This window comes from Etheostoma cragini, chromosome 16 (genome assembly GCF_013103735.1).
Source record: "Etheostoma cragini isolate CJK2018 chromosome 16, CSU_Ecrag_1.0, whole genome shotgun sequence".
Taxonomy (NCBI): Eukaryota; Metazoa; Chordata; class Actinopteri; order Perciformes; family Percidae; genus Etheostoma; species Etheostoma cragini.
Window position 1 is genome coordinate 18,178,606 of NC_048422.1, and position 14,471 is coordinate 18,193,076.

Below are 14,471 nucleotides of genomic sequence, written 5' to 3' on the forward strand. Positions count from 1 at the left end.
CCGAGTTGGAGTTAGTTAATGTGGCTCGAGAAATGGAAGTTTGGGGTCCCCTGCTGAAGCTGCTGCCCCTGTGACCCCATATCGGATAAGCGGATGAAGATGGATGGATAGATGGATCCTTGACATATGTACATATTTCTAATAGTAACAGGCTTATAGCCTATTGCAATCTCTTAGGCATACATGTAGACGTACTTATATTTAAATAAACTGTAGCGGAATTTATGCAGTTTTTTTTTTTTTTTTACCAATTTTTTTCCCTCGAGTCAGAGCCAGGCGACAGCTATGTTGGAGAGCACCTTGTCCTCCGCCCGCCCCTGCTGGACGACCACCCTGACCCTGTCCCCTGACAGCAAAGGGGCTGGGGGAAAAACAAGCCAAAATATGTTGGTCAAGGGCAGAAAGAAATTGTTCATTTGTGGCCATTAACAACACTCGAAAGACAAACAAAAACCTGAAGAATAAATAAAAATGTTGTGCATTGTCATATTTCCTGTATTGAATATCATTGCCAAACACAACACTATACATTTTGAAAACAAGGAATAATATCCTGTCTCCTTCGTATAGCCCCCAGTTGGGGCTGTGCTGGACACATTTATGGCACCCTGTTTTCCTGCGTGATGTTGTGCAGAACCCCACAGGCTAAAACAATGTTGCAGAGACCCCCCCCCCCAGATCTAATAATAATCTCAATAAGTGATCAACTGATGACTTCTCCATCTCCTGTAACATGCTGCACCCATAGACCGTATATCGGCCGATGGCTGCACCGCATGTCCACACTGACTTGAAAACTTGCGTACAAGAGGTCAGACCAACCGTGAGATTTCACGTTCAAATGGATAAATGCCAAGCTTTGCGTACGCCCGTTGTACGTTTCATTGATAAGGACCAATGCGTTACAGGAAGGTGAGTGATTGTGTACTTTACCTAACACCGTAATCTTACAATTCAGTCACGTGCAAAACAGTTGATCAAGCTTTTGGCTTATATTTATTAAAAGATGTAGCTAGTCAAAAGGCAAAATTACGCAATATAATGCTGTATGGTGCTCTCCTCTCAATCCTGCGGGCTTGGCTCTATATTCATCCACCGACATTATCAATTTGATATGATTAATTACTAGCAATTGTTTCTAATGACAGGATGACTAATGTATTGCAAGGAACCTTAGATGACTTTAGAAAAAGGGGTTAAAAATGTGTCTTTGTGGCGATTGTATTGTTGATTGTTTATAAGTTTCTGTGTTTTATGTTTCTGTGATTGTTGATTATGTTCTCTTGGTTTTATTTATTTTTGTTGTTGTTTATAATCAATACCAAAGTTGTAGCTATGTGATTTTTTTTTTGGTGCCCTGAAAAACAGTAGCATGTGACCAGATCTCAAAACATTTGACCTTTTTTTAAATTGTATTCGGCTGCAAAAGGATATTAGAAATTATGCAATATCAAGTTGCTGGACAAAGTAATACTGTAATGAAACAATTTGTGGGACATGTTCAGGGCTGTAGTTGTTATTGAGGACACTGAGGCCATGGGATTCTGGGAATTTGCAAGTTATTGTTCAAACGGTTGCATCATCAGATGAGTAGAACTGCAGTTACAGCCTGGTGTGTGTTCCTCCAGCAGGACGCTGGATTTATCTTTTTTTGTTATTACTTCATCAGACCCTCTAACAAAATCATAACCCTTTTGGGAAAAAATTTACAAATTATTAACATTTAGAATTTTTAACTCTAGACTTGACTTATTAGACAGTGTGAAAGTATTTTTTGATGAATTGCCAACATCATTGCTGCGTCATGCACCTTGTCGTCAGCGTGGCTTTAGATGCTGAGCTCTCAGCATGTTTTGTTTACCTCTTCCATCCTGACACGTGGGAAAGGGAGGGGGAGGGGAGGAGAGGATAGGAGAGGAGGGAGCGAGGGGGGGATTAGCGCAGCATCGTTGCCCAGTGCCTTTTTTAGACAACAACAAACACAAGACTTGATTGAGAGAAAACTGTACAAGGCAGAGTCCCATTTGCACCTGCTAGTCCTTCTCGGCCAGTGTCAGCATCTCTCCACGCTCTCTCTCCATCCAGACCCCGGCGTTCAAGCATGTCTCTGTCCGGCTCACAGACACCAGAGGACGGACTCCACGGTGAGTGATGGTGGTACATAGACCAGCAGGCCATTTGTTTTGCTGTTATATCATGACGTGTATGTATTTGCCTTTACAGCCATGATGTTTATACATTTTGCTCACATTATTAAACAGCTAACCAAGACCTTTATTAAAGCTGTGTGCACAGACAGATTACTGTAATTTTCCAAGGCAAATATAGCCTAACAAAGTGGGTAAACAATGACCCCTTTCCTTCACTCAGTGTGTCTCCAGATATCATAGCTGATGTCAAGATATCCTTTATCAGTGCAGACTTAATACTACTGTAACAGGATGTCAGAATGACAGCAGGTGTAAGAGGATGCCACAGAGAGAAGAAGGTACTGCCAGTTTTATTATTGTTTCCACTAACACTGTCTTTGTGTAAACGGATTCCCTGACTCACCTGTTTGTATCTCTGTAAACCAATTAAGATGTGGAGATTTCCTTAAGCTTATAGCTCCACTGGGCTGTCTGTACATTGCTTGGCGCATATGATCCTGGGTGAAACATGTGGAATAGGGTTAGATGCAATTTAATCAAGCAAGATATGGTTATCAATTAAAGCTTGACCGATTCTGTTATTGTAAGACAAATACTTAAATTGATATTTGGGAGTCTGATAGTGTATTTTTTATATGAACACTTAACATAAACAATCAATTGCCAATAATGTACATAGTGTTAACAGAATTCAAGCTGCTCTCTATTAATAAAATATATATATATATATATATATATATATATATATATATATATATATATATATATATATATATATATTACTATGGGCCACAAAATAAATAGTTCTCACTAGTTAAAGTAACTTTCTGCATGAAATTATTAATATAAGGCGTAGAAGAGGGTTTTTTATGCACAAATTAAAAATGTGCATAAAATAGAATGGAAACAGACTTATAATTACATCATTGTTCTCTTCATTATATAAAATGCACCTTTGTGGGACTTGGCGCACAGAAAAGTATTTTTTGGACGTAACTTTTTTCAGTAAATCTTTCAATGAAAGGTGAACTGAAACTTAATCAAAGGCCAGATTAAATACCAAAGACACAAGCCTCCCCTGCACCCATAAAACAATGTGACTACCCTGCCTTCAGCAAAATCATACAAGACATAACCCTCCCCCTTTGTTTTCCCCATCCCTTATAATTTCTGCCCAATCCCAAAACAGACATTCATAGCACAGAAAATCAAAAATGATCCTGCTGCAGTTCATTGAGTCTTTTAGCATCCAGCTCCTGTCCACATTTCCTAAAGCTGATTTGGCAGCGGCACAGATGAATGTCTAAAGGATTGCACCATAGAAATGGATTTAGTGCTGCAGAATGGTGACAGATAGATAAAATCATGCAACAAGGCAGTTGTTATGTCATAACTCCCCTCTGTAAAAAAACAAAACAAAAAAACTAGGGCAATGGCACAGTTTCCCTGCTCTGCCCTTCCTCCCTCACTCCCTTCCCTCCAGCTCTGTGCCCACTCATGTCTCTTCTCCCTCTGCAACTGTTTGTGTGATTAAAGTGTCAAAATCCCAGGTAAAATGAGGATGAGAGAGATCAGATGACACTTTGGTAAGCAGATGTGGTGTTGATATTTTGTAAATGCTACCTACTGTATGTCACAAAGGGATACAGGCAGCATGACAAGAGAGAAACAAGTGGAGGAAGGGAAAGGGTAAATGGCTAATCTCTACCAGAAATAAGATCTTACATAAGCAAGCATGCTGTCAGCCTGAGTTAACCCTGCCCCAATGTCTGGCTGTGAGTGTGTGCACGCCATACACATCAGTGTGCTTTTGTGTGCATGTGTGTGTGTGCGCGTGTGTAAATCTCTCATGTGTCCAATGTTCCAGTGTGTCTATTCATTCATTTATAGGCTGTGTGTGTTTTCAGTAAACACGTGTCCAGCAGGATGTCCATCCTGAATTCACCGTCTCGCAGGTCATCTAATGTCACATCAGTACCTCTGTGGTGATAAGTCATTATATGTCAGCGCACAACAACCCACATCTGTCCATTCACTGTCCACTCCACACCAAAGCAGTTACATTTCAGAAGGGTTAAAATAATAATTTGACAATCTTACAATCTTTCTAAACACAAACAATTGAATTGAATTTATTAATTCATTAGTTAAATTAATGAATGTTAACTGAAATAGTGAAATATGATTCCTAAATGCATCATTCTGAGCCTCAAAAGGGGATTGCTGTGTTATTTGGAGACAACAAAAAGCTGCAGTGTAATTTAAAATATAAAACTCAAAAATTAATGTATCTGCATAAACTGAACTTCATTGTTGGAATGTGAAATTACATGTATATATAAAAACATGGACAACAGCGTTTTGTAAAAATAATAACACTATTTTAACATCCTCTATTTGATTTGTGCCCAGTACAAATATGTTACAATTCCCTAAATTTGGAAAATGTTGTCCCCCTGTCCATAATTGCTAATAGCAGGCCTGGTGTGTAGTGAAACTAAATGTGACTAATGACTGTCAATTTTTCCTTTTTTTCTGTCTAACATGTACATGAGTGCCCACCGTTGTCTGCAGTGGCTCCTTGCTGAATGCCTTAGCATCATTTCTGCTCTCTGCTGCTCATTTTGTCCCCTCCTCAGGCTCCTGGGTGGAGCTGGAGGAGCTGATCGCAGCCGTGAGCCGCAGGGAGAGTCTGACAGGGCCACAGGACAGCATCTCATCCACCCTGCAGGGGGAGCTGGAGAGGATCCTCCTGGAGGCGCAGATGGAGTGTGAGAGGAGTAGAGACAGGTAATGGTGCTGTTTGTTTGTATGGATTTTGCTTTGTTTTGTTTGGGGGGGTTGAGCTGCACAGCGAGGTATGAGAATAATTTGCACAGTAATGAGTTTCAGTCGGTGCTCAGTGGAACTTTGCTTGTTTTTCACAATATGTGTTTACTTTCTCTGTTTGAACAGAAATGAATAAATATTAAATTGCAATCTATTTATATTTTGATAACAAACCCACATTGCAAATGTCTGTTTGTCGTACACAGTCCTCCACAGGTGGGGACCCCACAGTCCACTGGTTCCCCAAGACCCACTAGTGAGCAAGACAGTGACTGTATCACCATACAGGTATTCCTTTTTAACACTGACATGTGTAATCCATCCGATAACTTTATCCTCCTTTTTATAGTCTGCAACACAAACAGATACATCTGAAAACTACACAGACAGAGTTTTTTTGTAGTTAATCATTGTGGAGGTGATTTATGTTTGAAGCCTATTAATTCCAAATCAAAAGAAGTATGTATACTTTCAAAACATTTGTTTTATATTGTTGCTGACCATATACTGAAGCCTGGAGAACTTTTTTATATGGATTTCCGCTTATTTGAGTACGGTTTAAAATTGCTTGAGATCGGTCATCTATCTCATGGAATTTTTGTTTATTGATCTGTCTTCAATAAGTTGGTCATTGCTAAATGGTATATTGTTTGAGATTCTGCCCAAAGATTTAAAAGACATATTTTCAAACTCACTGTCTGTCCTGACTTCCTCTTCTGCATCTGTTTTCTGACTTCATTTTCTACTGTTGCAAACCATCTGATCCAATATGCATGTTGCAGGAGGAAGCGGAGCGGCGAGTGGACCCTGACTGGGTGTGGGACTGGTCCAGTAGACCTGAAAACATGCCACCAAAGTAACACCAGCTCTTTTAAAGTCATTTATTTTCTTTATAATTATTCAGGTCTGCTGTAATTCTTTTTTTACATCCCTATGTTCTTGAGAGTTGTTTGTAAGTATTTGCGTAGATGTATACGTAGTTGTTAACGGTTGAATGGGATTTGTAGTTTATTACCTAGAGTTAGACGGTAAGATCAATACCACTCATGTTTTGTTTTGTTTATTGTTTATTAGTTTATTCATCAGGAACCATGCACAGTTTGAGCCCTGCAACAGCTAATTTACATCTGTGGTCCCTGGGCAAGGGAGATAAAAGGACAATATACATAATATAGACCCTACAGACAATTGTATTAAACAAATAGATCAACAAGAACAACCTATAACAAACATTACATTCTGTATAAACCAGTAAATAAAATATACATTCCATGTTATAAAAAGATCACTGATCACAAAGTTGACTCACCTTCAGCCAAGTCTTTAAGGACATTTTAAAACAGCTAAGACATATGCAATTTCTAATGTGAAGTAGAATTAAGTTCCACTTTTCTACTATAGTAAATGAAAAAGCTGATTGACCAAATTTGGTCTTTCGAAATTGAGTGTAGCAATCACCTCTTACGAAAGCCCTGGAGACCCTTACATTATCTCTGCAAAATCACACACATTGCTTGAGTGGTGGTGGTGCAAGATCATGGGTCAATTTATACATTTGGACTTTTCTTACTTTAGAGACAACAGGGCGGATACTAATAGGTCTATAGTTGGGTATATTAGTTAGTTATTAGTTGTATCTCCAGCCTTAAAGACGGGTTATTACTGCTGATTTCCAGGCCTTGGGAAAAATACTTTGTTTAATAGATAGATTTACCAGATGAGCATTGTGTCTCTGCATTAAAGGTGCTCTAAGCAATGTCACACGTTTTTATAGGCTACAGCAAACATCTCCTCAATATCCACTAGCTGCCTATCCTCTGAACACACTGTAAAAACACATGGTCTCTGTAGACAGCCCAGGCTACACAAACACCAGCTAAATCAAACTGTGCCAACATGCATCACCAAACAATCGTCCAGGGTTCCACCCAATAACCGAGATGAAGGATTTGGGAAGCACAGAAGGGAGGGTGAGGCAACGAGATGAGTAGAAGGAAGGGGTGAGCAAGCTTTGTTTGAAAAAACGTTGCACGTCCACAAGAAGTGCCGTCACCCAACATCGCTTGGAGCACCTTTAAGTATGAAACAGGGGCTAGAGGCTTTATATTATCTTAGCATAAAGAAGGGGAAAATGCTAGCCTAGTTCTCTTTAAAGTTCAAAACTTTGCCAACAAGCACTTCTAAAACTCACATATTAACATGTATGTATTGTGTTTAATCCAAAAAGAAACAGAAACATAAGAACAATTTTGAGGTTTTTGGGGGAGTTGTGTTCTGTAAGTCTTTTTTTGGCATAGTGAGTCTTGTCATCGCCGTGTCTGTTCAGTTTAACTTTGACAGCATGTTCCAATGCCGTCTTAAATGTTGTTTACAGATTAAGACTGAGTTTGAGATGCACATGAATCACCCTCATTTTTATACACTGCCACACTTCACATTTAATCTTCTGCAATACAATAAGTCTATTTGACAGGTAGCAGCGCTTAATGGTCTTGGAGTACTTTTCTACCTTTCATGCATTCTCAGTCTTCTCTCTTGTGTTCTCATTATCTCTGTTTATTTCTTTTCCTTTCGATGTCTACCCCTTTCCCTGCATCTCTCATTTCTCCACTTTCTCTGCAGAGAGTTTGTGTTTCAGCACCCAAAGCAGCAGGGCTCTCTAAGCTTGAGGAAGACAGAGGTGATGAAGAGAGGAATCTTCTCTTCCGACGTTCTCCTTATCCTTGTTCCCTCTCTGCTGGCTTCACACCTGCTCACACTTGGAGTCGGGTGAGGCACACTCATACTCACTTAATATCTGTAGCTAAACATGTTGAGCAATCCAAAGCTTGACAGGCCAGCTGAAGCTAGTTACAGTTGCTAAGCTATGATTGGACAACTGCTGTTTGGGGGAGTGGTTAAGCAAATTACCAATTACTACTTTCTCTTTTTAGGATCTACATAGGAAAGCGATTGGCCGCTTCTACAACCAGCACACTGTGACGTTGGCTGTAGCCCAGTGCCCCCATTCGCTAACAGTCCGGCCATTAAGGTCACACTGTTACTGCACTAATTTGCCGACTTCCTCCTTCGTCATAGGGCAACCATAGGACCCTGCCCGTCTGTACCTCTGTCTCTCTGTTCATCTGTCTACCCAGCAGCACTCTGCCAGACTGTGCGTGCCATAGGGCTCTCAGAGCGGATGGATGTCGACCAACGAGTCAGACTGAGGTCACTTTTACTCTCCCGGAGAGTAACACTGATCTCAACCAGCTAAAGCATAATCAGAGAGGAGAGATTGCCCCGATACAAAAGAAAGGAGAGAAAGAGTGTTTTACCCTGCTAGAACAAGAAATCCTTTTGATAGGAGGAGATGAAAACGGTTTTATGGGAACAGTGTGTTCGGATGAAATGAGAAAGATAATGTGGTAGCCTTTCGCCCAACCTTTGAAAAGCAAAATGTCTGTCATTTGTCAAAAGTAATGACCCTTTATAAACTCTGAGCTGCTGAAAGTAGCCCTTGGGGTTTTTTCTTCTCTGATGGTGTAACTAATGTAGAGAGTTTTAGTTGGCTGAGGAGTAGCTCTGGTTGTGCTTTTTCGTCCCATAAACTAATTAAATATTTGACCCCCAAAAAAAGACAATAATGATCCCATTAAACTTCACTCCTCAAAACCTTTAATGTGCCTCTTGGGTCTTTTATTCTCTTCCAGTCCAGACCTGGCAGTCATACACATGTTCATATTGTTTAATAAATGCAGGGAAAGTGAAGCCGGAATAGCACGAAGATTTGCTGAATTAAGCCCGGGACAGCAATTGTAAGTGTACAAGATATTTTTTGTTTTTGTCTGGAGATTATTTGTAGGCAATCAAAGGAAAGACAACCTACTGTGTAGCGGACAACCTCCAAATAAAGCACAGCATCCGTTTAGAATTGATTCCTTTTTCCATATGAAGCCAATCACTGCAAATCACTCTGCTGATTCATCCTGATAAGCTCTTTAGCTGATCTCCACCAGCGTTGACTCTTCGTCTTGTTGTTATGACATCACACCAGCCTGTCTTTTTCCATCTGCCTTTGTCATTCCTTACCTCACAAAAGTCTTTTCACTTTCTTTCTTTTTTTTTTTAAACATGCCGCTGCTTTGACCAGTCAAGGATTTGACATTTTATAGCTTTCCCATAAACCAGAAAGCAGTTTCCTCTTAACATCTCATGAAAATAGCTGGCGTGGATTTAGAACAGATGGCCTGAGAAGCACACTGAGGTTTTGCTGTGCTGCCTTGAATATAAACGTGCCGACCGTGCCTTATGAGTTTATCAGCCATTAGCGGCGTGTTTGATGTGAGGGGTCCTGCTGAGCTCTTTAAGCTACTTCTAGACACACCAAAGCTGACGATGCAACAACAAGCCTGTGTTGGCAGAGCACAAAGCACCTGGTTTCCATTCACAGCTATCCACACACCCACATGTGAACTTTGCCTACATGTTTTGGCATCACATACACAACAGCAGGAAGTACTTTGTTGGTAGTTGAATGTTTACATATGCTTGGGAAGTGTCCATTCATTACCTGCGACTGCCATTAATTATTGACCTTTTGTAATGTTGTGCTTAAAGTTTCAAAGGTAAAATTCCAGTGTACTACAGCTGTCATTTTAGTTTCTCATAATAAGGTAATCAACCTCTGAAAAAAAATAACTTGGAAAGAAACATTAGCAGTCAGACGATTAGCTTAATTTTTTTTCAGAGGAGAATGACTAAATGATTACCTGAGTTATGCGTTTTGAACCCCCCATCATGGTTTACAAATCGTAATTCAACGCTGATCTCCTGTACTAAGCATAGATGTGTGCTTAGATGTGTTTTTCTATGCAGTGAATGAATAGTTATGCAGTTATTATCAACATTTTAGCTGTGCCCACTTTCAGATCTATGTCTTAAAGTTTTTCAGTTTAATTCTAGTTTTTTCAACAAAATCTATGAGGAAAAATGGAACAAAAAGACACCTTACCTTTTAAGACAAAACATGTAATGCAATACAACCACCCCCAATGTCTCTTTCTGCAAATTTGGAATTCTTCTTTTTTTAAGAAGTTTTTAAGAAATCTTTAAGAAGATTTTTTGGGCATTTTTAGGCCTTTATTGACAGGACAGCTGAAGAACAAAGGGGGAACGAAAAGCAGCAAAGGGAGACATGTCAGAGTCAAACCTGGGCCCGCTGCGTCAATGACGAAACTTCTACATATGGGCGCCCGCTCTACCAACTGAGCTGTCCAGACGCCCCCAATTGTTTAGCCACAGGCCAACAATACCCAATTTATTGAAACTCTTCAATTTGTTTCTTACTTCTTCAGTTAGCTTTGTTGTTGGATCCCCAGATCTCAGTGTTGGCTCTGATAAGTACAGTTTTATCATGATAAAGAAAAATTAAAGGGAAAGCTATGAAAAAAAACCAGAATTATCCTTCAAGCTATGATTTTTGGCCTGTGGAGTGTCCCTTTTTCAACCCCCCAATACATTTATCCTCAGCTTGGGGCAAAGCAGTAAAAGGTTGCATGGGCTGTTGTAAATCACCATGTTCTTACACAGATCTATTCCCTGTTGCTGTGAACCTTTGTGACCTCTTCATAGCAGCTGACTGTGTTAAGGTCTTTCAACCCTGTGATTTCCTCTCTGACAATAAGGAGAATATTACTACAGCAAACAGCCTTAAATGCCACATTTGATTTTTCTGAGTGTAAAGCAGACTTTCAGATACATGTGGTCAGAAGGAGTCTGAGCATTTGCTGTTACGAATAAACCCGGCCTCACTGTTGAGGGACACTTAAACAGTGAGGCCGAGACAAAATGTGGAATAAATCTGTTCATTTCCTGGACTCCACTTTAGCGATCGGACGTTTGTCTCTCTGGGAAATGCATTATCTTCCTGCTCCTAAACTGACAGGAAATAAAGAATCCAGTTTCAAAGAGTTTGGATGTTAAGTTGGCACAGTGCCTGGGCTTTAACATTCAAACAAGGTCACTAATTTGAGCCTCCATCTCAAGTAACTCCACTTTACCACATGTGGCCCACTTCCCCCTCATGAACCACTTATCATAAGGAATAGTAGGTTATAATTCCACTGCACAGAATTATATACTCCCACTCAGAAATTAGACACGTAACACACAGCGTACAAAACCAGCACACTCCTACACAAGTAAAAACGTTTTGTTTCTAAAGGAGTTGCACTCATGCACTATAAATAAATACATTCATCTCCAATATTTTATGTTTTCATCAATGAATACAGAATTAATGTTTGTAGGAGAAGATCACTGCTTCTGTTCAGATGTGATTCGACAGTCAGTATGCACAATGAATGCCCTGCCGAAAACATTTTCAGAAGAGATTCTTGTATTTTTTCATACTCTTCAGTCATGAGAACACTGCAGCAATTTGACTGTGTCTGAACAAATGCTGTGCTCCCCCACTTTGGGACATTTCACACCGTGTGGTGGACATTTCTAGCCCAGACACGTTTGGTCTCACATGCCAAAAGTATGAAGGATTAATGAGAGCACCTGGAAAAAGTCTCAATGGAGCACAATGCAGAGCTGTTCGTACTGTGTAAACAAGTGGCTCAATGTTTTGTCCTCACATTCTGAGGCAATTGTTAATAGCCTATGTGTTCTTTCTATGCAGAATCCTTGTTGTGGTTGGTCTGAGGAAAAAAACATTCAGTACACGAAAATCTATTTTGTAAGAATTCTAATAACTGCGTTTGTGTGGACAAAAGTGGTCTGGCCACGGGCATAATTTATGTGTCTGTGGGTTTCTGTGTGTGTGTGTGTGTGTGTGTGTGTGTGTGTGTGTGTGTGTGTCTGTGTGTGAGACAACATGGAGTGCATTGAAAGAAGGATAAGTCACACAGCAGGACGGCACTCAATGCTTTTCTCGATGGAAAAGATGTCGCTCTCCCGACTGGCTTCAGCAGCCACCTGCCAGGTATTGTGCCAGGGCTGGTGTAAATCTCATTAGTTTGGCAGGTATTTAGTGATAAAAAAAAGTATTGGAAGAATTTGAATAATACGCCGATTACCGAAGATATTACAATTCCCCCTGAGGGAAACATGAATATCTGTGCCAATTTTTGTGAAAATCTATTCAAAACTTGTCAAGATCTTGTCACACAGAAACTCATTTTCATGTCAGAAGAAAAGTCAGGGTATCACTAAAGTAATTTGGATTCACCCTCTGGGGAAGAAAATTGCCAATCATTTATAAAACGTGCGTCCAACCTAAAATACGCGTAGGACAGGCGTACATCGATTCATACGCAAAGGACACGCGCTTACAGTTACCTGGCTCTGACTCATGAAAAAAACACATGCAAAATAAAAAAAACAGCTGGTACACCTACATGTGGGTCTAAGAGGAGCCTAATTGCAATATAAGCCTGTTTTTTAATATTAGGACTATAGTTTATAGGATGTATAAATTACATAAACTTCAGCCTGAGTCTGATTTACAAAAGGCACAATGTTGACCACATCAGTGTCCCCCTTCCATTCTGCATTCTTCAATTCCAGTTTTTAGGCTGCCCAATAGTGCACGCGTTACTTCAAATGATCCTTAGAATGTTAGAGTTTCAATTGCCACCTCTGAAATGTGCCGCTTCTAAGCAAGATAATGTCTGACCATGTTGTAAATCGTAGGAGAGAGGCCTCAAAACCGAGAATAGATCTGGGAGTGATATTTAAATTACGATTGTTTCAAGCCATTGCATTTATCAATGTACGACCAGTCGTACGCTCTGATTGGTGTGATAAAAACGTTTCATGAATCACACGTGAAGCCTGTCGTTAGTTGATTACTGTGCTTATATCTGTGCTGAATTTCTACAGTCGGTTGATAAATGCGGGCCAATATGTCTACACCATTTTGTGGCAATCTATCCAACAGTTGTTGAGATATTTCAGTCAGGATCCAAGTTGTGATCCGACATTGCCATTCCTAGACCCATGCTGCTGGCGTGGCAAACAAAAAAAAAAGAAGAAAAAAAAGAAAAGACAGAAAGGTCAGAAAAATAGGAAAAGGTAGCATGGGGGGCGTTGGTGTGAAAAACAGTGCAAGAGATTTACAGAGCTGCGTGGCTGACTGGGTGTCAAGTATCAGAGGAGTGATGATTTGCAGCAGTCTCCAACTTCAATATGAGGCGCTTACTGTAGGTGTAGGTGAGACATGCATTGAGGTGGAGTGAGTGAGTGTGAACACATCCAGGTGGTGTGAGGGACGGAAGGAGCAGCTGGATAGTCTGAGAGTGAACTCACAGTTTACACATGGCAAAATCATCAACAGCCACATAAACCGGCGGCTTTGCAGGGGCCTTCATTACGTACCCTTGCATAATACTGACAAATGTAGCGAGACACTAAAACCACATTGTTGATTTAGGAACGATTCGTTCCCCCCATTATCGCACTGAGGCTATTCTGAGAATACCTTTGTGCACCTATCATCAATCTTCTAGCGTAAAAGCCATGTTTTTCCAAGAAGAGCGTCTAGGTTTATGTTACAGCGTCCACAACTGAGATCATTCTGAGTGATTTCACAGAGAGATGTGACGGCGGGAAATTCGGTCAAGTAAATGGGATTGAAAGAAAATGTGTGTTTGTTTGACACGTTTTCTAAAAGAAAAAGTCAGTTGTTGTTTTTTAAATACACAAACCAGACACAAAATTCCCATTCAACTCAAACTCAGACATCACTTTAGATTGAATACCTCAAGGCCAAAGACTAAATAAATCCACAATTGTATTGCCTCATTTCGAAATATTTCCTGTTCTGCATTAGCTCGGAGTAAATTTTCTGTTTAATTTTGGATCTATAACATTTGATGTATAATTTGTATTCATGCACTTTATGCTGCGTTAGACGATTCCAGGGAACTCGACAGCTTTATCCACCATGACATACCAATTTGGCTCAAGAGTTTGCAGTCTGAATATGCTGCAGGATGTGGGTCCATTTATTAAGCCTCTGCCTTGACTTCAGTGCCACAATATGTCTAATACAAAATATTCAGGCAATTTAATGCTGTAATTTGGGGTTTGGATTGAGTCCCCTCTACCAGACTGGGTGGAGGTTTTGATAGATGCTGCAGATTTAATGAGGTGTTGGGTCAGAACGCTCTGACTTGCTGACTGGCTGCTGTTATGTAACTTCATCAGGTAAGACAGTGCAGAGCTTGTAGGACATTGCGTCCCACAGTGTAATTAGTACCTACGCACTCAGCGCCAGAGCAAGTAGACTTATGGTCACCTCCAGCTGTGGTTTGCTGTGTTGTAAAAATCTATGTCCATTCCTGAAACACGAGGACACTGATGTAAGTCGTTTTATGAAAGAACGTTTTGTGAAGAGCAACCTTTATGTGGTGAATATAACTATTTGCTTTGATACTGTGACATAAAACCTTTTTCCCCCCACACATTTAACATCTGTAAATCTTTTTCAATTATGCCAGAAAA

At 40.2% G+C, this 14,471-nt stretch overlaps 2 protein-coding genes across 3 annotated transcripts in view; one reads left to right on the forward strand and one right to left on the reverse strand.

The window, feature by feature from the left end:
* LOC117959670 (mucin-17) overlaps positions 1-14,471 on the reverse strand; it is a 93,094-nt gene that overhangs the window by 40,223 nt on the left and 38,400 nt on the right. The gene's annotated exons all lie outside the window — the stretch shown is intronic.
* Positions 1,899-8,640, forward strand: zgc:73226 (uncharacterized protein LOC402792 homolog). Of its 2 annotated transcripts, none has more exons than XM_034896950.1 (6): positions 1,899-2,144; positions 4,790-4,940; positions 5,186-5,267; positions 5,762-5,835; positions 7,602-7,748; positions 7,913-8,640. In XM_034896950.1, the coding sequence occupies exons 1-6, from the start codon at positions 2,102-2,104 to the stop codon at positions 7,959-7,961; spliced, it is 546 nt and encodes a 181-aa protein (XP_034752841.1). In that variant the 5' UTR covers positions 1,899-2,101; the 3' UTR covers positions 7,962-8,640. The 2 variants fall into 2 exon arrangements, with proteins under 2 accessions (XP_034752841.1, XP_034752840.1); XM_034896949.1 differs by having other exon boundaries at positions 2,137-2,203.